The sequence below is a fragment of the Alternaria ethzedia genome, assembly GCF_023757985.1.
Source record: "Alternaria ethzedia strain BMP 0044 chromosome Unknown scaffold_2, whole genome shotgun sequence".
NCBI lineage: Eukaryota > Fungi > Ascomycota > Dothideomycetes > Pleosporales > Pleosporaceae > Alternaria > Alternaria ethzedia.
Window position 1 is genome coordinate 1,823,733 of NW_026056195.1, and position 25,679 is coordinate 1,849,411.

At 54.2% G+C, this 25,679-nt stretch overlaps 10 protein-coding genes across 10 annotated transcripts; 6 read left to right on the top strand and 4 right to left on the bottom strand.

Moving 5' to 3' along the window:
* Positions 1–117: 117 nt before the first annotated feature.
* Positions 118–2,268, bottom strand: J4E87_001401 (uncharacterized protein; the record flags this gene model as incomplete). The annotated part of the gene is made up of 1 exon (XM_049373045.1): positions 118–2,268. The coding sequence occupies one exon, from the start codon at positions 2,266–2,268 to the stop codon at positions 118–120; it is 2,151 nt and encodes a 716-aa protein (XP_049237703.1).
* A 958-nt stretch (positions 2,269–3,226) lies between these two features.
* Positions 3,227–4,162, top strand: J4E87_001402 (uncharacterized protein; the record flags this gene model as incomplete). The annotated part of the gene is made up of 4 exons (XM_049373046.1): positions 3,227–3,365; positions 3,420–3,905; positions 3,959–4,008; positions 4,064–4,162. 4 exons carry the CDS (start codon positions 3,227–3,229, stop codon positions 4,160–4,162), a joined length of 774 nt encoding a protein of 257 aa, XP_049237704.1.
* Positions 4,163–4,914: 752 nt separating this feature from the next.
* On the bottom strand, positions 4,915–7,391 carry J4E87_001403 (uncharacterized protein; the record flags this gene model as incomplete). Its single annotated transcript, XM_049373047.1, has 6 exons — positions 4,915–5,563; positions 5,615–5,832; positions 5,882–6,011; positions 6,118–6,353; positions 6,495–7,202; positions 7,257–7,391. The coding sequence occupies 6 exons, from the start codon at positions 7,389–7,391 to the stop codon at positions 4,915–4,917; spliced, it is 2,076 nt and encodes a 691-aa protein (XP_049237705.1).
* Positions 7,392–8,229: 838 nt separating this feature from the next.
* J4E87_001404 (uncharacterized protein) lies at positions 8,230–10,760 on the top strand (the record flags this gene model as incomplete). Its single annotated transcript, XM_049373048.1, has 5 exons — positions 8,230–8,237; positions 8,275–9,178; positions 9,226–9,275; positions 9,351–10,087; positions 10,246–10,760. 5 exons carry the CDS (start codon positions 8,230–8,232, stop codon positions 10,758–10,760), a joined length of 2,214 nt encoding a protein of 737 aa, XP_049237706.1.
* Positions 10,761–11,177: 417 nt separating this feature from the next.
* On the bottom strand, positions 11,178–12,377 carry J4E87_001405 (uncharacterized protein; the record flags this gene model as incomplete). Its single annotated transcript, XM_049373049.1, has 3 exons — positions 11,178–11,707; positions 11,860–12,292; positions 12,348–12,377. The coding sequence occupies 3 exons, from the start codon at positions 12,375–12,377 to the stop codon at positions 11,178–11,180; spliced, it is 993 nt and encodes a 330-aa protein (XP_049237707.1).
* Positions 12,378–13,326: 949 nt separating this feature from the next.
* Positions 13,327–14,436, top strand: J4E87_001406 (uncharacterized protein; the record flags this gene model as incomplete). Its single annotated transcript, XM_049373050.1, has 3 exons — positions 13,327–13,747; positions 13,796–14,277; positions 14,335–14,436. The coding sequence occupies 3 exons, from the start codon at positions 13,327–13,329 to the stop codon at positions 14,434–14,436; spliced, it is 1,005 nt and encodes a 334-aa protein (XP_049237708.1).
* Positions 14,437–15,513: 1,077 nt separating this feature from the next.
* Positions 15,514–17,327, top strand: J4E87_001407 (uncharacterized protein; the record flags this gene model as incomplete). Its single annotated transcript, XM_049373051.1, has 5 exons — positions 15,514–15,637; positions 15,688–16,049; positions 16,101–16,503; positions 16,560–16,636; positions 16,686–17,327. The coding sequence occupies 5 exons, from the start codon at positions 15,514–15,516 to the stop codon at positions 17,325–17,327; spliced, it is 1,608 nt and encodes a 535-aa protein (XP_049237709.1).
* Positions 17,328–18,696: 1,369 nt separating this feature from the next.
* Positions 18,697–21,314, top strand: J4E87_001408 (uncharacterized protein; the record flags this gene model as incomplete). The annotated part of the gene is made up of 2 exons (XM_049373052.1): positions 18,697–21,034; positions 21,085–21,314. The coding sequence occupies 2 exons, from the start codon at positions 18,697–18,699 to the stop codon at positions 21,312–21,314; spliced, it is 2,568 nt and encodes an 855-aa protein (XP_049237710.1).
* Positions 21,315–22,107: 793 nt separating this feature from the next.
* J4E87_001409 (uncharacterized protein) lies at positions 22,108–22,867 on the bottom strand (the record flags this gene model as incomplete). Its single annotated transcript, XM_049373053.1, has 2 exons — positions 22,108–22,464; positions 22,523–22,867. The coding sequence occupies 2 exons, from the start codon at positions 22,865–22,867 to the stop codon at positions 22,108–22,110; spliced, it is 702 nt and encodes a 233-aa protein (XP_049237711.1).
* An 825-nt stretch (positions 22,868–23,692) lies between these two features.
* J4E87_001410 (uncharacterized protein) lies at positions 23,693–25,633 on the top strand (the record flags this gene model as incomplete). Its single annotated transcript, XM_049373054.1, has 4 exons — positions 23,693–23,931; positions 23,986–24,151; positions 24,201–25,364; positions 25,418–25,633. 4 exons carry the CDS (start codon positions 23,693–23,695, stop codon positions 25,631–25,633), a joined length of 1,785 nt encoding a protein of 594 aa, XP_049237712.1.
* Positions 25,634–25,679: the final 46 nt, after the last annotated feature.

Sequence of the window (25,679 nt, forward strand, 5' to 3'; positions counted from 1 at the left end):
GGCAGAGCGAGTGAGCGCATCTATTTCACGAATGCATCCGGGGCTCAAGAAGAAAGCATTCACTTCCAAACAACGTGTCTTCATTCAAACATTGACTCGTCGTAACACTGCACATGATCAACTCCCTCTTCCAAAGAACAGCTTGGCCTGCCCTTTCTCTACCCCGTCTCCTCTCCCAGCACCGTTTCCCGGTGGCCGTCCCCGCCCTCTAGAAGGTTTCGAACCGCCAGCACCTCTTCTTGCAGGGGCCGGTGCAGGATTCCTTTCTTCCTGCCGCATTTCCTTCGACAGGTCGAGGGCAAAGTGGTAGTCTTCGTGTTCTGCCTTTTCGGCTGGCGGGAGGTGGAGATTGCAACGTGAGCAAAAATAAGTCTCGGGTGGTCTTTGCGGTATGGAGGGTCTAGCACGAGGAACCGGCGTTATTGGGTCGTGATGCTGTTCTGGTGGGGAATGTGACGCGGGCTGGGGTTGGGCTGAGGGAGGTGTATCTGGTGGATACAAGTCCATGTCTGAACTGTGACGGTCTAATGGTGGTGTCGAGGGTCGCTGTACATCATCGTCTTGTTGTGCTAGGAAGGGATCGAGATCCTCTCCTGTTGCTTCCGCCTCGTCTCCACTCTCGTCCCTTGTAGACTCGCTATGTGCTTTCCACAACACAGCTCTTGCAGCATCGAAATCGCTTTTCTTCTCGTCTCTCGGACCGAAGAAATTAGCAATGTTGCCTTTTGTCCTTCTACGCTTTGCAGGTGGCTCACCTCCACCGATGGTAGCTCTGCCACTTGACATCATAGCCTTTGCTTCCTCGCCTCGAACGAGGAAGCCGCCAATTCCTTTATTGTTCGTGATGCCGTCTTCGAAACCCCCGACGCTCAGAGAAAGATTGGAGCAAGGCCACGCTCTTCCATCGACGACAACCTGAGCTAGAAGATTCTTGGCGAGGTCGAACAAGATGGTTTCTGACAGTGGTTTGCCCTGGGGTATCGGCGCTTGTCGACTTCGTGTCTGTGCGCCTTGACGATGATGCAAGTTGATGCTCTTGGGTCTTCTCTTGTTCTCCAGTACACCCTCTTCCACGCACCGTGAGAATATGTCCGCCACGAAGATGCGTAGCCACCTTACTCCCTGCTCGAACGAGTTGATGGCCGGTCTGAAGGATTTCGCTGAAAGCATGCTCTTGATCTGCGTACGCGGGTTGACCTCGCTGCTGTCTTCGCCTCTAATGATGGAGTATATCCAACTGCCGGTGTCGTCGCCTAGCTTCTTTAACTGGTCCAATGGCTGTTCCACAAGGTCCTTCACTTTGTCTGTCCCGAACATAGCGACTACTTCGTCTCCTAATTTACCTCCCAGCATTCGGATCTTGGTAAACTTCATGTCGGAAAGAAAGTGCTTGACAGCGCGATTCCGTATAACGGTTTGTTGATTTGGCTTCTTGTATCCTGACCCTAGTTTCGATAGCATCTTGTTCCTCGCAACGCCCCCAGAGCATGTGTAGCCCAACGTATCCTTGATATGTCTCCTCACATCTCTTACAATCTCGGATGCGATGACCATACACACGTCGTCCCAGTCTGGGTCTCTATCTTCTCCATCTTCCTCGCCTGTCTCGACGAGCGCATCGGCCGCCCAGTCCAACACGGTTGTAGGCACCTTGGGCAATGGCTCCGTCGGATCGTCGTACGGCGCGGGGCCTCTCAATTCGGGGTATCTCTCGAGCAATATGGTATGCACTTGCGCACTCAGATCCATAAAGACCTCGTCGATACTCGCCTTCTCGACGCGCTGTTCCTTCTCAGGCAGAGTTTCCTTGATGCATTTCAGGATCTTGCGGCTCTCCATGCGATATGGGTCCAGGCTGACTTTATGCGTCGCCATGTCCCTGAAGCTGTTCTCATGATATGCCCATGTCTCGTCTCCCTCCTTCCACGTCGCAACGTGTTGCAGTATAAGATCCGGGCATTGCTTCAACGCTTCGGTCGATGTGACGTGGCGGCTGAGTCCGAATGCGCGCGCGGGGTAGTTGATGGCGATCAGGCCCTGCCATTGTTGTACGGCGAGAGGTTTGGAGGGGTCGATGCCGAGGCGAACGGTTTCGCACTGCGCGTAGAAGGCATCAAGGTCGACGTGCGCGATCACACGGAGGGGCGTCTGCGGGCTGTACGTCTTGAGCTGATGCAGCTGTTTATACGTAAACTTGGATTTGGGAATGCGACGCGGAGAGGTGATGGAGAACTGCGACGAATGAAAGTCCGGCGATGGTGACGACATGCCGAGTGACGGCTCATATCAGAGATTGGGTCGCGTTGGAGGAGGGCGCAATAGAGTCTGCGAGGGTACTAGCCGTGTTGCATAGTGGAACTGAAGAATGCGATGCAGACGCGACACCTGGAAGGCGCGTGTTCCCGCGGTCCCGTGCATGCGCGTCATTCATCCCCGAGATCGCACTAACCAGATCGGATTCGCTGTTGGATCAACACCATGTCTGCAACTATCAATCAATCTCACCACAAGAATTGTGCTACCACTGGATACGGAACTACGCTGTCGCAATCGAAGTCAGAATCCATGATGAAATATCGACTACCAGAGTCCATCTCACGGCACACTCATGGCATTCTGTGATTATCAGCTGGAGCATGGCATTAGCATTATACAATTCCCAGTGAACACACAACGTTTAGGGGAGCGAATTTTGACTTCAGCTGTCCAAAATCGAACAGTTGGATGGTATGATCGTGCGCATGCGCTGCCTTGACGGTCGAGGACTTTGCATCACGTAGACGGCAGACGTATATGAACAGGCGATATATCGCGGATGATCTAAGTCTGACGCGTACCTGAAGATCAAGCCACGGCGTGCTCCAGAGCAGGGTCACATTTCGGTGATTGGCCGCGGAGCCACATTTCGAAAGATAGCAGCCGCAAACCAACGTGCAGCATGCAAGCACACGCACGCCACATTGCAATCGCAGTGACAATACAGAAATGACCCGACAGTCTCAGACGTGGCAAACAAATCCATGAATCCTTTTTAGAGTTGCTGCACTGCCATACCAAGGCTCTTGACATAGTCATTGACGTCATGGTGAGCCCTTGATCCAATAGGAACATGCGGCTCAAGCCTTGCGACTACAGCAGGGCGAATACCTAGGGCGTTGCTTTTAATCGAGCTGTATTTTGTCGTGTGTAACCTCCTCTAATTCCCATACATATTGTTACCGTAATCATGATCGCAAAGATGGAAGGAGCTAATGGACATGCGGAGTCTGGTGGAGATGTACCAGTCTACGCAATCGACAATGTACCCATTACCCAAGAAAGGAAACCATACATCCAAGGGAAGAAGTCAAACCTACCACACGCAGGTACGTACACACGACGGGCACGCTACTACTACGTTGTCTGCTAACCCACCATAGCGGTCGCACGTGCAAACCTCGCCCCGTCAGAGGAGACACCTCAAGGCAGCACGCAAGACGACTGGGCAAAGAAGCACTCGCACCAAACCGTACTGCAACAACACTGCGACTTCTTTGACCGCGACCACGATGGTATCCTCTGGCCGCAAGACACTTTCGTCGGCTTCTACCGCCTAGGTTGCGGACTCTTCTTCTCCGCCTTTGCCGTATTGGTCATCCACATCAACTTCTCCTATCCCACGTGCTCGGGATGGCTTCCGGACCCCTACTTCCGTCTCTTTCTAAACAACGTGCATAGAGCGCGGCACGGTAGTGATACAGGCACGTATGACACCGAGGGGCGGTTTATACCGTCGAAATTCGAAGAGATTTTCACCAAGTACGCGGAGGGACGGGATTATCTGACCGTGGGTGATCTGGTAGACGTATTGAAGGGGCAGAGAAATATCAACGATCCTATCGGGATGTGTGGATTTATCTTTGAGTGTAAGCATAATAGATTTCAAAAATTATGAGGGGGGAATGCTAATGTCGAGTAGGGACTGCAACGTATTTGACGCTCTGGCCCGAAGACGGTCGGATGATGAAGGTAAGCGATATGATAGAACCTATCTTGAGTTGTTTTTGATGCTAACAATAACAAGGAGGATATTCGCGCCGTATACGATGGCAGTATTTTCCAGAGGATCGCCGATAAGCGCGAGAGAAAGATGGAGATGCAGAAGAAGAAGAAGAGCCAATGATGAGCGTCGGCGTCTCCGATAGATCCATAGAGAGGGTCGATGTACATGCACAGCACGACTCCGAAAAATTCATTTCAAGTTCCAAAAAACGTTTGTCGAATACGTTGCGCTGTCCTGGAGTGTGTAAGAGTACCGCTACTGAGATGTCGAGTTCCACCAACCCGCGCCCAGACATGTGTCGTTCCGAAAGACCGGCCGAACCAAGCAGTGACATCACCAGTCAGCGCATGCCCCTGTCGCATCCATGGGTTTCAATCAAATAATCAGGACCTCACCTGACGATACTTGTACCTTTACGATAACACGCGCATAATTCTCGATTCGAAAATACAGATGGGGCTAGCTCGCAGGGCATACTACCCGCAGCCAATGGTACCTAGGTAGCCGTCTGGTCGCGGACACCTGCATATCATTCGTCCAGACCTCCGATCTAGCAGCTAGCACATAGCACGCAGAAGACTTTTACCATGGTGATCGCGATCGTGGATTAAAAAGCTGGTGGATGAGCTTATCCGGATTACAGTACTTCGTCAGGACTAGTGGCCGGCAAAAAAAGACCCATCGGACAAAGTGGGTCACGCTCTATGGTTTCTGAGCACACGTGAAGATGCGCAGGAGATGGAAACTACAGCTCTGAGCCAAAGCATTGAGGCCGGATGTAGCGAATTGCACAGTAACCAAAGAATTGTATATTGTATCCAGCGTTGCTGTAACCTCCACCTTGCTCCAAGTCCACCAATCCCTCGGCGCGTTCAAAAAACGATGCTTCGCCATGTCCTCGACGCCCTATCTTGCTGAGTTGGCTCAGCAGTATCGTTGGGAAGCTTGAGATCAGCCATAGTCTGCAACAGGCGATTCAGACGTTGTTCGGTCGGATCCGAGGTGATGGACTCTACGTTGACAGGGTATTCGCCATAGACGTGTTCCATCATCGACTTCTCCCTGTCATCTTCGTCTTTGATGTGCGCCCAGTCCTTGAGCAGCTTGACGTCTACCGGATTCATCTTGTCGCGCAAAATGCGGAATACGAGTTCAGATAAGAAGAAGTTGTGGCCTTGGTCGCGCAAGCCTTTGGCGCACAATATGAGTGTGGCTCGTGTAGCTTTCATTATGGCTGGGAAATGCTCTTGTTGCGCTTCCGGGGTGCGAAGACGCTCGATCGAATCGAAGCCTAGCTGGACGAGGACCTGGAGTAGGAATATGTAGTATGCTTCGAAACCGTGACGATGGAAGAACATGTGGAGAAGCGTCTGCAGACTCGCTTTCGAGGCGGCATACAGTTGCGCCGGACTGAAGCCTGTATACTTTTGGAATGCGCCACTATTGTTGGGCCAGTTGAGAGACTTTTCCTTTTCCAAGAACGGTTGGAAGGTCATGGAAACGAGGTTGTGGAACTGCATGCTGTGACCAAAACGTTAGTCATTTGTACATGAAAGGTGTGTCAAATCTCACTGTAGCAGAAGCTGTGTCGGCATGGCGGCATTCTGTGGCTGTAACGGTTCCGGAAGATCACGGAACCATTCTACCAGCATAGAATGATAACGACCGGCCTGCTCAATATCGAGATTGTTATCTCCATCGTCCTCTGGAAGAGCCTTTCCGGCTATGTCGTTCATGATGCATCGAAGCTTGATGAGCGACAGGAATGTCTGTCCCAGGTAGATGGGGGTCTAGTAGCTTGTCAATTTGGTCCATCATGAGGGGCAGCTGGGGACGTACCACGTGTGTTGCAAGAGGGTATTTGACCCAAATCTCGCCAAAGAAGTCTTGTGCGTCTTGGTACGTGGGCAAGCCGTCCTCAGGTGGAAGTCGAGACAGTGGGGGCTTCATAAGGTAAAAGCAAGAGAACCTGAACCTACATCAGAGGCGATCTCAATACTACGTTGGGGGCAGGGGCAGGAGGAGGGCGAGGGAAAGAGGAGACGAGGGGAAGGAGGAATCAGGTAAGCTCATACGCTTGCTGAGAGAAGATGCCCCAGGCTGTGATGGTTCTTGAAATGCGGTCCTTCTCGTTATTGTATTGCGCGCTCTTAGCAAATAAGTCTAGTCTATCCGCAAGCGCTAGAGCGTGAGACCACATTGTCCAGCCCATTTTGTCCATGCCATTGGCGAAGTATATTCGGCCTATGATGGTAGCTGCCTGGGCAGACGGAAGACTACACACGGCTTGTGACTGTTCCAGCTCCCATAGCTGTCTGGTCTCAGCCATACACCGATAGCTATAGGTGTTGGGGTTCCAAAACTCGGACCTCTGCCCAAGCGTACTCAAGCCGTGCTGTCGATCGTGTCAGCTCACAAGGAAGCAAGTGGGAGAAGCCAAGATGGAACCTACACAGGCTGCGGTGAGAATAGCGCTGACTAGGAGTGGTGAACAGTAATCAGACCTTCCAGCAGTCATGTCATCGAGAAAGTGATCTTTGTGGAAGCAAGGCCACAATGGAAACTCGTACAGGAAGTAGCCTTCGAGAAGGCGGGTGAGGAAGACGTCGTCGTCGCTTATCGAAGTCCACTTGGATGGCCTCAGCGTGTCTGGCGACATGCGTGGATCGTACATGCGGGCGCCGGGATAGGGCACGTGGTAGATAGCGCTGTGGGTCTGCTCCTGGATGTCGGTGCCGTGATGGGCAGTCTCGTTTGACAGGGCCTTGTACAGTCTGGAGGCAAGGTAGGGGTTGTCGGCACCGCCAAAGAGCGGCATCATGTCAGCAAGATAGGGAGCGGTGAACTGGTATGTCGTGTCTGGGACCAGCTTGAGCTGGACACGCAGACTGCCATACTCAAGGAAACGGAGGAGGCTGCGCTCGTCGGTGCCGCGACGCAGCTGGGCGAGGAGGTCCTGGGCGACGTGCCATGGCTGGGAGCGCAGATGGGCGAAGATGTGCCGGAGGAGGGCATGCTGGGGGTGATGGTGTGCGTGGACCTGGACCTGGCCATGGTATCGCCTGGCACTGGCAGCAACGGGCCGGACCGCAGGCTGAAGGTAGTTGCATGGCGTATGCCGCTTGCGGCACTCTGAGCACTGGGGACGTTCGGTCGAGCACTGGTCGTGTCAGAGGTCTGGGTGGGTTTAGCTCGCGCACGGCCGCCGACTTACCTTGGTGATGCGGCCGCGACAAGCTTCACATGCTCCTGCGCCCACAATCCGCTGCAGACTCAACGCAGGCCGCGCCCGAGATAACGCCGCGCGCTGGGTGAGCTGCGAGCGGGCTGGAGGCAGGTTCTCGTCCATGGGCAGTAGCTGGCTCACCTGTCAGGCAGATACGCGATTCGGGTCGTGGCCGCGCCGTCTTGAATATTGCTATTATACTGCACGTGGGTGGTGCAGGGCTCGCGCACCTCGACCTCCCTCCTCGCCTACGTACGTGCCTGCCTGCTCGTACACAACATGACGTCGCCCGCCTCGACGCCCATTGGCCACGGCACAAAGCGCCTTCCTCTAATAGGCGCCCTCCTCGTCTCGAAAACTACCCGATTCTGGCTTATAATGGTCAACGCGTAAAGGTTGTCTGCCGGAATGCTCCCCCGTTCCGTCACCACGACGCAGCTGCTACTCCGATAAGGACTGCACTCGTAACTCCACGCTACGACATCTAGGCGGACCGTCGTCTCCGCCTCAGTCTTTCCCTCTACCTCCGCCTCTGCGCACGTGCTTCGCCCCTTCTCCCAGCACTTGCAGGTGGTCACGTCCGAGTGAATGGACAACGGCCGCTACCCGCCCGAGGGCTCCAGCTCCAGGGAGGCAAAGGTAGCCATACCAAGAATTCCTGGCCATGGATACCAGATGCCGCCTGCCACAAGAACTCCTCGGGTCCGCACCGAAGTAGTGAGCAAGGCTGTGAGTAAACTCTCTTGTACGATTGGGCCGGTGCTGACGTCCGCTTCTAGTGCACGCAGTGCCGTAAACGAAGTGGGCCCTTCCTCATGTCTAGATCGCACAACTTCGGCTTGCTGACTAGCCCCAGAGATCAAATGCTCTGGCCACCGTCCGCAATGTATCAACTGTCAACGGCAGGACAATGATTGTCACTACGACCTGGAGCGCAAGGACCGCCTCAAAGGGTTTGTTCATGTCTTTGTTCATCTGCTCCACATCCCCGTCTGACTATCAAAAGAGCTCAACGCAAATCGCACGCCTTGACTGCACTCTTGATTGAAGTGAGCAGCCAGCTTGACGATGAGAGCAAGAAGAGAGTTGAGGATACCTTGGCATCTTTCGAAGACGACACGCCGCCTCCTCCACCAACACCTGCTCTCTCTCATGGCAAGCGCGCAAGAAGAGCTTCGTCACCTTCCCCCAATGACGATGCTCTGAGCGCCACCTCTGTAGATGGCGGAGAAGCTCACGTCTCAGCTTCAGTCGGCTCCAACGAAGATCTAGACTTCGTCCAAGAGGACATTCTCAATACGGATGAGGCAGACAACACGGGCTACATGGGTCACAATTCGCACGTTCAGTGGCTCAGAGCCCTGGAAACCAAGATCGAACAGCCCGAGGGCGAACCTGCCAACATGCCCTACGGGCCACCGGGCGTCGACGGCGACGCCTTTAACCAGCGTGCTGAAGCGCTTCACGGGCGTCAGCAACAGAGCCATACTCGCCCTTCTCCGCACCATGACAAATTTTCTGGCTACTACTTTTACCTTGACAAATCCAGCATCGACATCGATGTTGGTGATCCACACGTCATACCCTCTGCTGAGTCGGCTGAGAGGCTGTTCGACTACTACAAAGCAGTTGTGCATAGTCCATTCCCCATTTTAGGTGACATGTTCGAAGCTCAACTGAAAACGTACTTTGCCAAGGATCAGGGTAGTCCTACGCTGGTCGTCTGCCCAAAGTGGAAAGCTGTTATGAACCTCGTATTCGCTATTGGCGCACGCTATTCTCATCTCATCGGCGCCGAATGGCAAGCCGACGATCGTGATCACTTAGTGTATATGTGGAGAGCAATCCATCTATTGCAGCTCCAAAGCATTGATACTCTCGTTGCGCAGCCAGATCAAGCGCTGATTCAGGTAAGATCCATTGAATTTGGACCCAACATCTTTTGACCCATGTCTAGGCATTTGGGCTTCTGTCTTTCTACTACTTGACAATAGGTCATGTCAGCAGGTACGTCGTATTTCGGATGAACGAAGGCACATTCACCTTTGTAGCCTGTAAGTATGCTAACAAGGGACGTTGCAGAGCTTGGTACATGATTGGCATCGCCCTTCGACACGCACAGGCCGCAGGCTTGCACCTCAGACACGAAGACCCTTCCATGTCTCCCAAGAGAAAGAAGGCCCTGGCCCAGATTTGGTGGTCACTTTACTCCATCGAATGTGTTCTTACTTGCATAACTGGGCGCCCACGCACAGTAAGCGCCATTGACTGCACTGTACCGCCACCAGGCGCAAAGGGTACAGAACTGGATTCATCATCTCGCGAAACCACCACATCAGCTGCAATCAGGCAGGCATCTGAGTCTTCTGCGGGCGAGTCCATGATCAAAACCAGCGTCGATCCGTTTGACGTAGCCTACGTTAGGATCGACATCCTCATGGACAAGATTTTGTCTGGCTTGTATTCCGCCCAAAAGTCTGCCAAGTCCTGGAAGTCTGCCCAAAAGGAGATTGCTTCGCTATCTGACGATTTAGAAGCCTGGGCCTTGCACTCCCTGGTTCGGGGTCCAGCAACAGCGACTGCTGCCACTTCAGAGAGCAACCTGAGCCGAGAGCAGGTGCTGCTCTACATCTATTACCACAACGCCAAGATTTGCATCACCCGGCCCTGTCTATGCCGGCTAGACCTGCGCATAAAGGGCCAGAGCGAACAGTCGACTCGATTCAACCAGAAGTCTGCTGAGGCCTGCATAGGTGCAGCTCTAGATCTCACTTCCATGTTGCCAGATCCTCCCAACCCTGCGTGGTTTTACGGACACGGTCCGTGGTGGTGTGCTGTTCATATAAGTAAGAACCTCACACATTGCGATATGGGGCTTGGCTAACCACCTCTATAGTCATGCAAGCCCTTACGGTCTTACTTCTTGAGTTGTCATTGGACGGCATACACCTAACGGTCGAAAAGTCACACATTACAGCTTGCATCGATAAGCTCATACGATGGTTGAATTCGATGAAACCCGTCGACGCAGTCAGCGAGAACGCATACAATGTTATCGCCAGAGTCATGAATAAGCAGACTAAAGAAGAGGCGGCCCGTCGTCGACTACCTCAGCCACAAATGACGGATCAGCACCAAAAGCAGCAAGATATAGAGCATATGACCTTTGACTCACAGCAGCGATATCAGCCGTACAGTCAACCTCTTACGTTGCAGCAGTCAGATGTTGCATGGCCAAGCGCTGACCCATTCAATAGCAACATCTACTCGCAGTCCAACGCAGGCAACTTCGATCTCTACAACGCTCCTGGCGGCGATATTTTGAACGATCCCACCACTGGGCTAACAGAATACGGTCAGCCTCTGAATCTGTTCTATGGAAATCCCTACGAATCGACTTTCGATCACTGGGAATGGGATCCAGCGGCTTTCCAGGATCCAGATCAGCAAGGTTATCCAGGATATGAAGGGTATGATCCAGGTGGTGGCTAGATGTGTCGCGTACACTCGCCAGCACTGTGGATGAAAGAGGTATGAACATTGCGCCTTCAAGGACATGCGTTCAGAACAAAATATAGAATGACAGCGGCATGTCTGAGCAATCAGCTATCCCAGTCTCGTTGTACAACACCCCAAAAAGCATGTAGTATACCACATAATTGCTGTGTACACTACTGTACCAGGATTGCCGTTACTCCTGCAGCCGTTGACTGTGTCCCATATTGCTGCTGTTTTCTACCTTAGCATAAGTGCGGTTTCATGAGACTCCTTGCGCTTCATCTTTGATATGATACTCATCACGGCGAGGTAAGCCCCATATTCCATGCCAGGGTGAAGTTGTATAATTGCATTTCTAATGTTGGTAACGATATGCTAGACCCGAAGCACATACTGGCAGTAGTAGAACATTTAAAGTTCACAAGCTTCCACGTTGTACATACCCTGAACAACCTGACAGTTCTTCCCATATCGCTCCAGCGCATCCCTCACTGCATCTTCCAACTGCATGATCCCCACACCAACGAGCTCATTCTGAACAGTCCTCTCCAAGTCCTCCGCATGGCCTTCATCTTCGCTCTCATAAAACTGGTTACACACACCCAACCCCTTCATCGCTTTACCCATCTGCGCTTTTCCTTCCTCCTGCTCACCGCCTTGCTTCCACTTCTCCAATACAACTAAAGCGTTTCGGTGGATTTTGTCCACGTCGACGTGCGAGATGGTGAAGGTGGTATGAAGAACCTTTTCAAGGGTGCGCAACAGTGTGTGTTGAGTGACGGTAGAGAAAGGGAAAATGGGGTCGAGGAGGACGGGGCGGTTGAGGATGGGGTCGGGGTTGCGGAGCATGTTTCCTGCTGCGAGGCCCATTGTGGGTAGGGGTGTCCAGTGTAAGGGTTGGTTTCCGGAGCCGTAGATGCGGGCGCGGCGGTTGGGTATGTCTGGTCATCATATGTTAGCGGGATGGTGATGGTTTGTGGTTGATAGGGAAAATATTACCGAAGCCTGCGGGGCCTTTCATCAACCCTATCATGTGATGGTCAGTACCGCTCTTCCAGATACAACGTCAGGGCATCGTTAGAAACCAACATACACATATCGAAGAACGGCCCACCGTTCAAACTCGTCCACGCCATCTTCCCCTCCCTCCCCAATCCCTCCAGATACTCCCTGATCCTACATTTACCGCCAACAAAAGCTTCCGGTAGTCTCCTGAACGCCTCCCGGGTGATCTCTCCGACGAATTCGTTGGCGAAGAAGAGTTTGACGCCTGCAGCGACCGCGGCGTCGATGATGAGTTTGGATGGCTCGTAATGCGTAGCTCCGCCTGTGATGCAGTTTACTACTGCGTCTTGGTTCTGGAATGCGGCTTGGAGGGAGGAGAAAGACGTGTAGTCGACAGTGCGGTGGGTGATGGTAGGAGGTGGTTTGTAAGTTGATGCTGAGCGCGTGATGCCTGTGATGGAGAAGCGGGATCCGTCTTTGAGGAGTTCGGTTATGATGGCGTTTCCGACGTTTCCTCCTGGCTGTTATATGTGTTAGTGCGGAGTCTTGCACAACAGTTCGGACGAGTAGGCATACCCCGAGGATTACGATATTCTTCAGTTCCATTTCGATGTTTGGTTTGCGATTAGTATGGACGGGTGTGGGATCCTTGATGCTGGGTTTCAATGATGAAGTTCGATACTACATTCCATGAGACTACAGAATCTTATATAAATATCTATGCAATGTGAAGTGCTTGTCCAAAAGTCACCAGAGCTTCCAGAGCGGACGCCACGAAACCATCGATACATGCATTTCGCTCATCTCGTACGTTTCTGAGGTTCTTGGAAGGCCAGGCTGAAGTAGGCAGCCATTTGTATGTTTGCCTTGCAGCTGCCTGATGTTGGAAGGCGTTCGGCGTGAGTCTGGAAGCTGCATCCTTCGGTTCGGAGGATGAGAGACCGCCGATGCGCCAATATGACGCTTGGCTTGTTTAGTGTTGGTGCCCATAAAAGTGGTTAGCTCACTCACGTGTTTTGTCGGCGTTTGAACTTGAACAAGCTGGCAGGGTCAAATGCCGAGCGCGTTCTATACTCGTGGCATCATTGAGCGCGAAGCAGTCGCGAAATTGAAGCGTGGTAGAACAAAGTAAATAGAAGCTTTTCAACTGCGAGGAATTTTTGGGCAGACACTTGAGCCTGTTGTCGGATAATATCATTGCTGCATGTGCTTTGGAAGTGACGATGGCGGGGCAGCCGAGGCCGTGATGGTGGGGTTGCATCATCTCTCTCAATACACAAATATTTGTAGCAACACAATACTTGGGATAGCAAATTGGCATGCTGCCAATTTAGCGGAGTAAATTACCACACTCGATGTTGCAATCAAATAGGTTCGGTCCGAGATAGGCCGCGTTAAGCAGCGCCGTTGGTGGATCTGGCAGCACGTAATAAAAGGTTACCAAACGCCGCTGCGCTCAAGATAACATTAACCGGCAGCTATTTCGTCTCGACCCCTCCATTCCACCAGAGTACTCAATCGCCCTTCAAACTCCTTCGCATATCGCCTATCCACCATGTCGCAACGAGCAGCACTTCTTATCGGCAAGCTGTCACACGCCCAAAAAGAATGGCAGCAGGTTTCGCAAGTAGCATCGAAGCTGCATGAGTACCCCGATGGTAACCGAGAAGACTTCCTCTCAAAGTGCAAGAGCGGTGAATTTGACGGCATCTATGCTCTCTACCGAAGCAACGACTCGAATCCGATTACCGGAGATTTCAACGCGGAACTGCTTGACGCTCTCCCCAAGAGCCTGAAGTACGTTTGCCACAACGGAGCGGGATACAACAACATCGATGTCGCAGCATGCACAAAGAGGGGAATTTCAGTTTCGAGCACGCCGATAGCGGTCAACGACGCGACTGCAGATGTTGCCATATGGCTCATGCTAGGCGCACTGCGGAATATCAAGCAGGCATACATGGCAGTCAACAACGGTTTGTTCCTCCAACTGTTCGATGAACCGCTACTAACATATTGCACAGGCAAATGGCGCGGTAACTTCTCCCTCGGTCACGATCCCAAGAACAAGACACTCGGTATCCTAGGCATGGGTGGCATCGGTTCGGCAGTTGCACATCGCGCAAAGGCATTCGGCATGAAGATACAATACCACAACCGCAATCAGCTACCAGCCAACGAGGAGAACGGAGCAAAGTACGTGAGCTTCGAGGAACTGCTGAAGACATCCGATGTCCTTAGTTTGAACTTGGCGCTCAACCCGTCGACAACGCACATCATTGGCAAGGACCAGTTCAACACAATGAAGGACGGGGTGATAATCGTCAACACTGCACGAGGTGCTTTGATTGATGAGGCCGCTTTGGTGGACGCGCTGAAGAGCGGCAAGGTCTGGACATGTGGACTGGACGTGTTTGAGGAGGAGCCGAAGATCCACCCCGGACTACTGGAATGCGAGAGGGCGGTGTTGCTGCCTCACGTTGGAACCGGCACATACGAGACACAGGTAAGTGACGCTGTCCATGCATCTCATTGACTATGAACTACAACTGACGGCTTTCAGCGCGACATGGAAATATTGGTCTTGGATAACTTGAAGTCGGCTATCCAGAGCGATAAGCTGTTGACGCAAGTACCCGAACAGAAGGGCAAGGCAAACTTGTGATTGATCGTCTGGACGATCGGTCTTCGAAGAGGAAACATATGTACTCAGTTTGGTAATCAAGAAATGATGAAAATCAGCCTACAGCTATCCTTCTGCATGAAGCGAACTTGACATGACTATAACCAAAAAGCTTCGTGTATTGCCGTTTACACAGTCCCGACACGCTCTATGCCAGGCCGCATGTCGGCTTAAGGAACATAGGACGCAGCGTCGGAGCCGGCCACTTGGCTCGGCATATGGATTGCTTAGCGATTAGGCCAATGAGAAGCTTGTCGCAATTTCAATCGCCTAGCTTCCGTGCGGAGGCTGGATGTGGAGGAGGAAAACCTGGGGTCGGTCTTTGAAGGAATGTGGAGAAGAAGGGGAACTGTAAGAGTAAATCTGGAGTCGGTCTTTGCATCGTGAGAATATCGCACGTTCGAGAAATCGTCGGCTGCTGTTTGGGTTCTTCACATGCACAAGACGAGCTCACCGCCCGTAAGCAACGCTAAGCATGGGCCTAGTCTGGCACCCGACATCTCCAGGGCTTTGCACGTGAACACGTCCGCACATTCGATTCCTTCAGAAACTGCATCTGCGCTGCACAGTCAGCGACTCATCCCGTCCGTTAGTCCTGCAGCCGTTTGACTCGTTTACTCATACTGCAGCTGTAGGATTCACAGCAAGAGCCTCAACACAATCGCAGCAACGGCGTTTGAATGGAAGGATAATTACCACCCGCCATGCCGACCCACCAGCTATGGGGCGCTCCGCCCTGTGACTGGCACATCTGGAGTCCCCACGATACGTCCCCACGTCATTCTCCCCGACGTCGCGTTACACTATGCCGACAGCCAAGCCAAATGGGCTTCGCCTTTTGCCTGCGGGTTTTGGGTTCGGAGTTTGGCTAGCTAGGCGCTGCGAGGCTGGTGCTGGGGAAACTGACGATATATAGTCGGATGCTTGCCGCGATGTTACCTTACCTAGGTACACTGACAGATCGACATCATTGTCTTTGACCGCTCGTCGCATCGCCATCGCATTCGCGTCGGGCTTTTCTTCTGTCATATTTGGCTTCCTTTGCGACGCGCTGCCATCATGGCCAAGCTCAACATGTCCGAGGTGTGGGCGGACATCAAGACGTACCGTCGCGCCTATGTACTGACCGCTGTGGCTTCTTTTGGTGGAATGCTGTTCGGTTGGGACACAGGTCTTATCGGAGGTATGTGTGCGCATTCGCACGTGAAATGATCATGGCTAACGCGCTTGTAGGTGTATTGACGATGGACGCGTTCCAGCACTCATTCGCCCTAGATAAGGACAGCAAAGACTTTGCCAATCTGCAGGGAAACATCGTGTCTGTTCTTCAGGCGGGGTGTTTCTTTGGTGCATTGTCTAGCTTCTACGTCTCAAATACTTTTGGGCGCAAATGGGCCCTGATCATTGCGGACGTCATTTTCATCCTTGGGTCTTTGATCCAAACCTTATGCGGAATTGGCACGACAAGTCTAACACAGCTTTATATTGGACGCGTCATTGGCGGTTTCGGCGTTGGTCTGATTTCAGCGGTTGTCCCTACCTACATTGGAGAAAATGCGCCAAGGGCCATCCGAGGACGTTGTATTGGATGCATGGTATGACCTGTCAAGACTGCTTTTCTGGAACCGACCCACTAACGCTAGCAGCAACTCTTCAACGTGACTGGTATCTGTCTGTCCTTTTTCGTAAACTACGGCATATCGCTCGACATCCCTAGCCCCACAGACGCGACAAAATGGCGTGTGCCATTTGCCCTCCAGATGCTTCCCGGCGCCTTCCTGCTTGTGGGCATGCTCTTCATGAATGAGTCTCCCCGCTGGCTCGTCGAGAAGAACAAGCTCAGCCAAGCCGCCAAAGCTTTGGCCCACGTCCGCGGCAAGAGCGTCGAGGACCCTGAGGTGGTGCAGGAGCTAGACGAGATTATTGCGGACTTTAACGGCCATGAGCAGATGCCAATGATGGCTCAGCTCAGGGCTGCCTGCTCGAGCAAGAAGATGCTATATCGCTCGAGCTTTGTTGTAATCCTCATGTTCTGGCAACAGTGGACCGGTAAGAAGTTCCGACGTGCAATCTGCATTTGAGGGATATACTGACGCGGTGATTAGGTACCAATTCGATCAACTACTATGCGCCGCAAATCTTCAAGCAGATTGGCCTTACTGGCAACTCTTCCGGGCTATTCGTACGTATTTTGTAGAGACTGCATGCGAGCCAGACTAACATGCAACTAGGCAACTGGAGTATACGGTATCGTCAAGATCGTCGTTACCGCGATTGGCCTGATGGCCTTCACCGAGCAGCTCGGAAGGAAGTGGTCGTTGATCCTCGGCTCGATGGGCCAAGCCTTTGCGATGTACTACATTGGCGTCAACCAGGCAGTCCACCCACCCACAGGTGAGCTGGATGGCAACGCAATCTTCGCCATCATGTGCGTCTATCTCTTCGTTGTGTTCTACTCGTTCGGGTGGGGACCGATCCCATTCGTGCTGGCATCGGAGTGCAGTCCTAACCATGTGCGATCTCTGCTCATGGCGGCCTCGTTGATGACGCAGTGGCTCTTTAACTTTGTCATCGCGAAGATTACCCCCCTGATGCTGGACAACATTACGTACGGAACGTTTCTTTTATTCGGCTCGCTGTGCATTGTCATGGGTGTCTGGACGGTGTTCTGCGTGCCCGAGACGAAGGGAGTGCGACTGGAGTCCATCGGCGAGCTGTTCGAGGGCAACATCATCAGGGGTTGCATTCAGGACACGGTGCCGAGCAAGTCGCGGGCGAAGCAGCTCAGGCACCATCACGCCACGGACGATGCCGACTCGACCAAAAGCGGCGTGGGCAAGGCTGCGCGGGTTGAGCAGATCGAGGATGTGTAGAGCATCGGGCGGGAGGAGGCGATGGCAAAAAGCAAGAAGCAGCCAATGTTCAGTGCTTACGTTGCGGCGCGTCCGGCGGATTAGTACCGCGAGGAGTGCTTCGGTAGCTGAGAGGTGCCGAAGCCATGGCCCTGTAGCTAGACCAATCGATCGCGAACATGAGACTACACTGTGCATCAGGATCTGTACGACGTGTTCATACAGCGAAGATCGTGAACGGAACGAGGAACTGAGTCGGCCCGCGCAGGGCAGTCGCACCGGACGAGTCACGAGGCCATGGCGGACCTGGCGGTCAAGTTGGGTATCACAGGGCTATCCCGAGCTAGCGGGGTCAGTTGGGCGGCGGAAGACGTCTGTAACAGCTAGAGAGGGCAGCTAGGCGGCGGGGCGACGTTGTTGACAGGTCGAGGGCGCATGTGCTGACGTGCCTGTGGCAGCAGTGGGCACCTGGGCAGAGTGAAGCGTCGCGGTGGAACGTGGTAAATCCTCTGCAGCTAGTCTGAAATCTAGTCAACTGGTAGGACATCTCTAGAGTAGCGGACCCTGTTTCTGTGCGGCGAGCCATGCCGGCTGCTGAGTGGCTGTGCCTGCAGGGGTGCGCGGGCCCAAGCGAGGGCGATGACATAGTGCAATCTGACGCTCTCCACGCACCCTCGAAACCAGGCGGGCGGCGGCCTGGGCACGCTCTCTGTACCCGACCGAATCCTCACCCTCCTGCTGTCTATCCTTACTGTCCATCTCGTGTCGCGCGCTGCACCCCATCGCTCCCATCGCCAGGTGCACATCGGCCGTTAGCCCCCCACCGCGCTTGTCCGCCTCATTCGCTGCCTCGCGGTCCCCACCACGAGAGCCCATAGCACGCTGCTGGGCACACCCTGGGAGCCGCCTGCAAATATCACGTTGATTTTACACCGTGCCAGTACCCCCGCCCCCTGTCACCACTCACGCCAGGGAACTTGGGCTATCCTACAACCATCGGGCAACCTGTTCGCGCTGCTAGTCGTCGACCCTACGCCGGCTGAGCCCACCGGCTGCATCCTCGCTGTCGAAACGCCCTTATGTACGTCGTGCTGCGGCTTTCTTCTTCGCCAGGCCTAATTTCTAATTCTCCTTCGTTGGTGCCATTTGCTCTTCTTCTCTTCACCTGCCTTCCTGCCATTTCCCCTTTTGAAACCACGGCTGGGCTGACACGATGTTGGGCAGCGTTCTCCTCCCCACTAAGCCGCCTGGCCTGAGGTCGAATACTTATTCTAGCACCGTTGCGCCGCCACTTCCCCCACGCCGTAACTCGCTGTCCACCCAACCCGCCGCCAAAACTGCTGCCAAAACTGCTCCGCTCCATATCAAGACCGTCACCCTGTCAGGCGGCATGGACACGCGGTACAACAACCGCCCCTCGTCCCCGCGGGGCCGCTACTCCAACCCCGCCAGGTCCTCGACGGGCACCTTCGCCGACCCCTATTACACCTCGTCTTACTATGGCCGTCCCAGCTCGCCACGCTCCAGCGTCGACCGCATTGGAACGTCCCACACCTCGCACGCCTCGCACCACACGCCCTACTATACGCCCAGCCCCACGACCTCTTCCCACGCGAGCAGCACCAAGTATGACTCGTACACTGGACGTCCACGGCGGAACACCAACGACCTGACCCGCCCCAATGTGAGCACCAGCGCCCTGCCGACGACTTCGCTGCCACTCCGCACCCCGTACTCGTCCCACACCCACACCGACCGACCGCGGAGCCCACTCACACCCTCCTATGCCAAGGGATCCGATACCTACATCACCCCGGCCGCTTCACGAGGCCATAAGAAGGTCTACAGCGTCGACGACAGCAGCCACCTGACCAAGCTCGTTGCTGAGGTCGAGCCCGCACGCCACCGGGATCATGCAGACCGGGGTTACAGTGTCACAAGTGGCGGCCGCAGCTACCACGACAGCAGCAAGCCCCCGTCGCGCCTTACCGACCTGAGCAACAGCGATGGCTACTCCTACACGGACCCTGCGAGCATGTACCGTGACACAGAGCCAGCCTGGCGGAGGCCACGTGCTGGCAGCTTGGAACGTGGCTCTCGCCCCACCAGCATGATCGCGGATCGTCCCTCTCGTACCTCTACTCGCGAACTTGGTCCTCCCCCGTCCACACGTGGCTTCGACAAGATCAACAGCATCCCGCGGCCCCACGCCAGATCATCCTCGATTGAACGGGCACGCGAGATCCCCAAGTACGATCCCTACCCAGACTCAAGCCTCGCACGATCCTCCTCCTCTCGCACTTCTCGCGCCCCTGCCGCTATTCATCAGGAGCCTCGCCGAGACGCTTACCGCGATGACTACGACCGCCCGAGCCGTGGAGTCGAGAACAAGCGCCACAGCACCGCCTTTGAGGACCGCGAAGTGACCAGCCGTGGCTTCGGCATTGCACCAGGCCCCCCAAGCCTCGCACACGACCACCACGCTCTGGACCGACAGCCTCTTTACCCTCCTGCCGAACCTCCTCGACCGAGGCCACAAGAGTCTAGCAACCACTACTATCAGCCAGACCGCGCCGACGCACGCATGCCGGAACCTCGCTCTTCCCGTGACAGAGACGTCGTTCCACCACAGGACTACGAAAAGCGCCCCCGTGAGCGTGAGAGCGGCCGAGAAGAAAAGGGTGGCTTGGTGCAAACCATAACTGGTGCGGCAGCAGGCGTAGCAGCGACCCTGGCCGGCGCTGGTTACATGAAGAAGGCCCGTGACAAGGACCGTGGTAGCGACCGAGACTCGTCAGGAGAGCGTGAGCGCGAGCGACGGAAGGAATACGATGAGCGTGACAAGCGAGACCGTCCTGACGAGCGACGAGAGAGGAAGTCCGAAGGCCGCCGCAACTCGCTTCAGCCGCCTCCACCGCCCCCGGCTGCTGCCCCAGCCGCTGCCCCCGCAGCTATCGCAGCTCCCGACTACCCTCCGATGCAACCCGACTACATACCTCAGCCTCGCGAGCGTCGATACGAAGATGATGAGAGAGAGAAGGTTCCTTCTCGCAAGGCACCTGCACCGTCCACTGCGGGAAGCGACGAGGAGCGCCCACGTCACTACGTTGATCGCGAACCCGAACGCCGGAGGGACCCCGCACCCCAGGAAGCTGCTCTGGATCCTGACGAGGAATACCGACGACGCATTCAGCAGGAAGCAGAACGTTCTAGTCGCAGCACTCGCGACAAGGACAGCGACTCTGACCGCGAGAAGGAGCGACGGAGGAAGAAGGATGAGCGTGACAGGTCTCGAGGTCCTGAAGACCGCTCGCGTGCGTCTCCTCCCAGGGATCGCCCTGTGAGCACATATGACGGAGGCATGGTGCAGGAACCGGAGTCAATAGAGAGGGAGTCCACGGGCAAGAGCGTAGTGATTGTCGAGCCACCCAAGGAGCCCGTTGCGCCCGTCAAGGGCATCCTTCGCAAGCCAACTGAGAAGTTCCCTGAGGACCCTGAGCCTATCCGCGAGGGTGTTGCACCACACAAGGATGCATTGAAGGGCAAGGACATTCCTGTCGGAGCTCGATGGACGAGGATCGATCGTCGTCTTGTCAACCCTGAAGCCCTCGAGCAAGCCAAGGAGCGCTTCGAAGAGCGAATGGACTGCGTGATCGTACTGCGTGTCTTGACCAAGGAAGAAATCCAGAAACTCGCTGATCGCACCAAGAAGATCCGCGAGAACAGAGGTACGTCAACATTAGGATTTGATTCATGATCAATACTAACATACACGCAGAAGAGGAGTATGACCATGACCGCCGCGACCGTGACGACCGCGACAGGCGAAGCCACCGTTCCAAGGATGATAGGGATGATGAGGAGCGTGACAGCGACCGAGAGCGTCGCCACCACGACCGTGAGCGACGCCGCCGCTACGACGATGAGAGCGACTACGACGACCGCGAGCGAGAGCGAGAGCGCGAACGCGACAGGCCCAGGAAGGTTGAGATCGATGAAGGAAGGTGATTGCAATGAATAGCTTTGCGCATTGTACTCCGTGTTATCGTTCCTTTGAGAACATGTCGAGTACGCGCTTACGCTAGTTGGATTGTAGAAGAGAACGAAGGACACAGAAATAGTCCTTCAGGTCCGTGGAGAAGGACACAACGACGGAGAAGCCCCCTCACGAGGTCGCACGTCCCACCTCCCACAAATCTAAAAAGTAACATTGGAAAGACCGGAACACCACATCCTCTGCCCTTCTGGAAAGTACAAGCCATGGCTCCCCGCCTCAACGTCGCGTTTCGAGGCGCCACCGCCGAAGTAGCAGTGCTACGGAGTACAGCTTCGACCATCGTTCATCCACAGAAGGCGGTGGCAGGGTCAGGCGCAAACGCAACCGCATTCGCAGAGTACTGGATTGGTTATGAAAGTACATGGCACTCTTTTGTTTATCAATGTTGTTTGGCGCTTGGCTGGCGTTTAGGGGGGGAGGTTCTCTGTTCACTTTCGTTACGCATAGCGACGGGGATGGCATAGCATAGCATGGCGAAGAGTGAGCGAGCGAGCGAGCGAGAACCTTCTTTCTTGTACAATACTCGCATTTACGTCTCCTTTCGAATACCTATGCGAATTGATACGTTCAACATGACCATCTACATGATTTGTTGTTGCCGTGATGCTTGTATAAGTGACGTTTTCATACTTGTTCACTGCTCGAAGTATCACGCGTGATCAAAGAAAATACGACGCACTCTCAAGTGTCCACAGATCCATAACATGAAATACAATTTTGACATTCAACTACCTAATCCCACCCTCACTTCTTACTCGGATTCGGACTAACCGTCCCCTCTGGAAACTTGCGAAAGATATCCGCAATATGATCAATCGGCGCCGCCAACATGCCCATGGGGCCCTCGAAATACGGGTTCTCGCCCGCACTCGGATGGGCTCTCGACGGCACAAACATCTTTGTGCGACCAAAGTTTTTGGCTAGCGACTCTGAATTTCCCCGGTTTTCAGAGGAGGATAGCGCGGCTTCGAGGGCGGGTAGGTCGGAGCCTTCTTCTTCGGCAATGTGCACGGAGAGGAGGGACCATATTTTCTTGAGCTGCGGGATGTAGGTTGAGGATGCGGGGTCCATGTTTTGGAATTCTTTGAGGAGGATTTTCACCTAAGTAAGGTGTTAGTAGGGGCGTGATGTGGATTGATGTGGGAGGAGTGGTATGTACCTCATGATGCTGTTTCCGGTCTAATTCCGCATGCGCCTTTCCCTTTGCGCCCATGTACTTTTCCATGGCTGGGTAGACGAGGAGTTCCTCAGCGACGGAGTGCCGGGCTAGTTCCCAGGTGAATTGGTTGCCGTAGCGGGTTGCATGGTCGATGTCGGTGGGATTGTTGATGATTTCTTTGTAGTAGGTCTCTAGCTTGCGGTGGTCCTGGGTGATGGCTTCTGAAATGGTCGAATTGAGGGCTACCTGGGTGCGAAGGTAGGCTGGTCTGGCAGCTATGCGGAGTGTCTGTGGCCGGAAGGCGGCTCGGGTGAGTGGTGATGCGATGGCACGAGGAGCGAACATTGTGATGGTGTGGGATGATTATTGAGGACTGAGTGAGAATTGAATAGATGGTGTATCAAATCCATTCTCGAGGTAAGTCGCGAGCTTTTGTCTCACATGGCTATTAACACGGTGATACGTCATTCCTTCGTCAGAGGTGCGTTCCTGCACTGTCCAGCTGCTCTCTGCCCAGGTGTTTGCGCTTTGGACATGCGCGCGCAACTTGTCGGTGATGTCGCACAGTGTAGTGGATGACGATTAACTGCTGCATGATTGGATTGGAACCAGTGCCCACATGCCGCATGTTTGGTACCGATAATCGTGCAAGGTGGTGTAGCGTTCCGCGGAGCGACGTGTTGATGATGCAGGATGCAGCGCATCGGAAACGTCACATTGCCACCATGCCGAAACATGCGAAAGTCTAGAATTCCCATGCCCTTTTTTACCCACCGCGCTTCACAGCATCCGCGGACTGCAACTGCCACGGCGAATGAGCGATTAGATGTTAGTCTTATCTTTCCAAAAAGGTATTGCTCACTAAAAGCGGTCCTGGTTAAACAAATATTGACAGAATCTAATCCACCCGAATTGTCGATACTTGCTGCACTAAGCCTCGAAGCACCAATCCAGCTGTCAACTGTCCCTGCACGTGAGGTCGTGGCATCTTACCCCTCTCCTCTACGCGTCAGAGACGCATCAACGTGACAAAATACAAAATACCCGGAACACCCGTTGCCCATGTATGCAGCAATGGCGTGCCCTCCAAGTTGGCCCTCTTAAACTCGCGCCCGCTGTTGCTACCTCATGGAGATTCCCACATCTTTACCAAGCAAATTGACCGCAGCCATGTCGACCGGTGCGAACGCTTCCCAAAATGACCCCATGCAACACCCCCTCGAGGCCATCTCCCAGGGTATCCAAAGCGCTACTGGAGAAAAACGTGCGCCAAGGCAGAGCCACATGGGCTCAGCCAACGAGGGACCTGCCGATATAGCTGCGAAGATTACGGGCGCAGTTCAAGGCGGAAAGCGTGAGGATGATGGCCCTTACTTTACCTCCAATGAAGGTATCCCGTGGATCGACCCGTAAGTTTGCGAGTACCTGCATGCCTCGAAGACGTCGTTGCTAACGTCTCATAGTGCACACAGCAAGACTATCGGCGGAATCCCTGTGGCTAGCGATGTCTTCCTCTTCCAGAAGCAGCAGACGTTCAACCGTTCCAAGAACCTTGAGCGTATGGTGCACCCTTGCGGTTCCGGCGCGTTTGGATACTTTGAGTGCACCAAGAAGGTTGACGCTCTTACGGTACGTCTGTCTTGATCATCTCACAACTGCCAAGCCTGACTTCTCCTAGAAAGCCAACTTCCTCTCCAGTGTAGGCGAAAAGACTCCCATCTTCATCCGTTTCTCGACAGTTACGGTCGGTCGCGAATACCCCGACGAAGCCCGCAACCCCCGTGGCTTCGCCATCAAGTTCTACACCATGGAGGGCAACTATGACATCGTCGGCCTCAACTTTCCCATCTTCTTCTGCCGCGACCCTATTCAAGGTCCAGACGTAATCCGTTCGCAAGCTCGTAACCCAAGGAACTTCCTTCCTGATTACGATGCCATTTTCGATCTCCTGGCAAACACACCCGAGAGCAACCATGCCGGTCTCATGTTCTTCAGTGACCACGGCACTCCCGTTGGCTGGCGCTTCAACCACGGCTACGGTTGCCACACCTTCAAGTGGGTCAACGCTGAGGGCAAGTTCGTCTACATCAAGTACCACTTCATTGCCAAGCACGGCCAGAAGCAGTTCACCCAGCAAGAAGCGACACAGATGTGCGGTGAAGACCCAGACTACTCCAAGCGCGATCTGTGGGAAACCATTGAGAAGGGTGAGGAAATCGAATGGACCGCCATGGTGCAAGTCATGGAGCCTGAGGATGCGGATCCCGAGAAGCTTGGCTTCGATCCCTTCGATGTCACCAAGGTCTGGCCGCGCAAGCAGTTCCCCATGCAGGAGTTTGGCCGTCTTGTGCTGAACAAGAATCCCGAGAACTATCACCGCGACGTTGAGCAGGCTGCCTTCTCGCCAGGCAGCATGGTTCCCGGTATCGAGGACTCTCCCGACCCATTGCTCCAGTTCCGCATGTTCTTCTACCGCGACGCGCAGTACCACCGCATTGGAGTAAACCTCCACCAGATTCCTGTCAATTGCCCCTTCATGTCGAAGTCTTTCGCGCCTCTCCAGTTCGATGGCCAGATGCGTGTCGATGCCAACCACGCAGGAAACAAGCAATATAACCCCAATAGCTTCGCACACAAGTTCCGCCCTGATGTTGCCGAGGCGCCGTACCAGGTCTCCGACAATGTTATGAGCCGCAAGAGCCACTACTGGCATGAGGCGAAGAAGAACGAGTACGACCAAGCCAAGGAGCTGTGGAGCAGGGTCATGTCGCCTGAGAGGAGGCAACACACCATCACCAACACCTTCAACATGCTGAAGTTTGTCAAGTACGCTGATATACAGGTAAGTCTTTGCCCTGCATCCTTCAGTCGCACCACACACTGACTCCCGAATAGAAGAAGTACCTCGCGCAAGTGTACAACATCGGTCCCGACTATGCTCAAGGCATCTACGACCTCCTTGCGAGCTCTGACTCCAAGCCCGAATTCCCCTTCTCAGAAGTCGAGAAGCTGTCCGAGTCGGCACACGTGTGGTTCAAGGAGGAGAAGTTCAGGCCCTCGAATGGTACGAGGCTGACTGGATATGCGCCAAGTGGGCCAGTCTACAACTGAGGGTTTGATTGAGATTGGATATGAATGCTTGCGGAGATACCTAGCG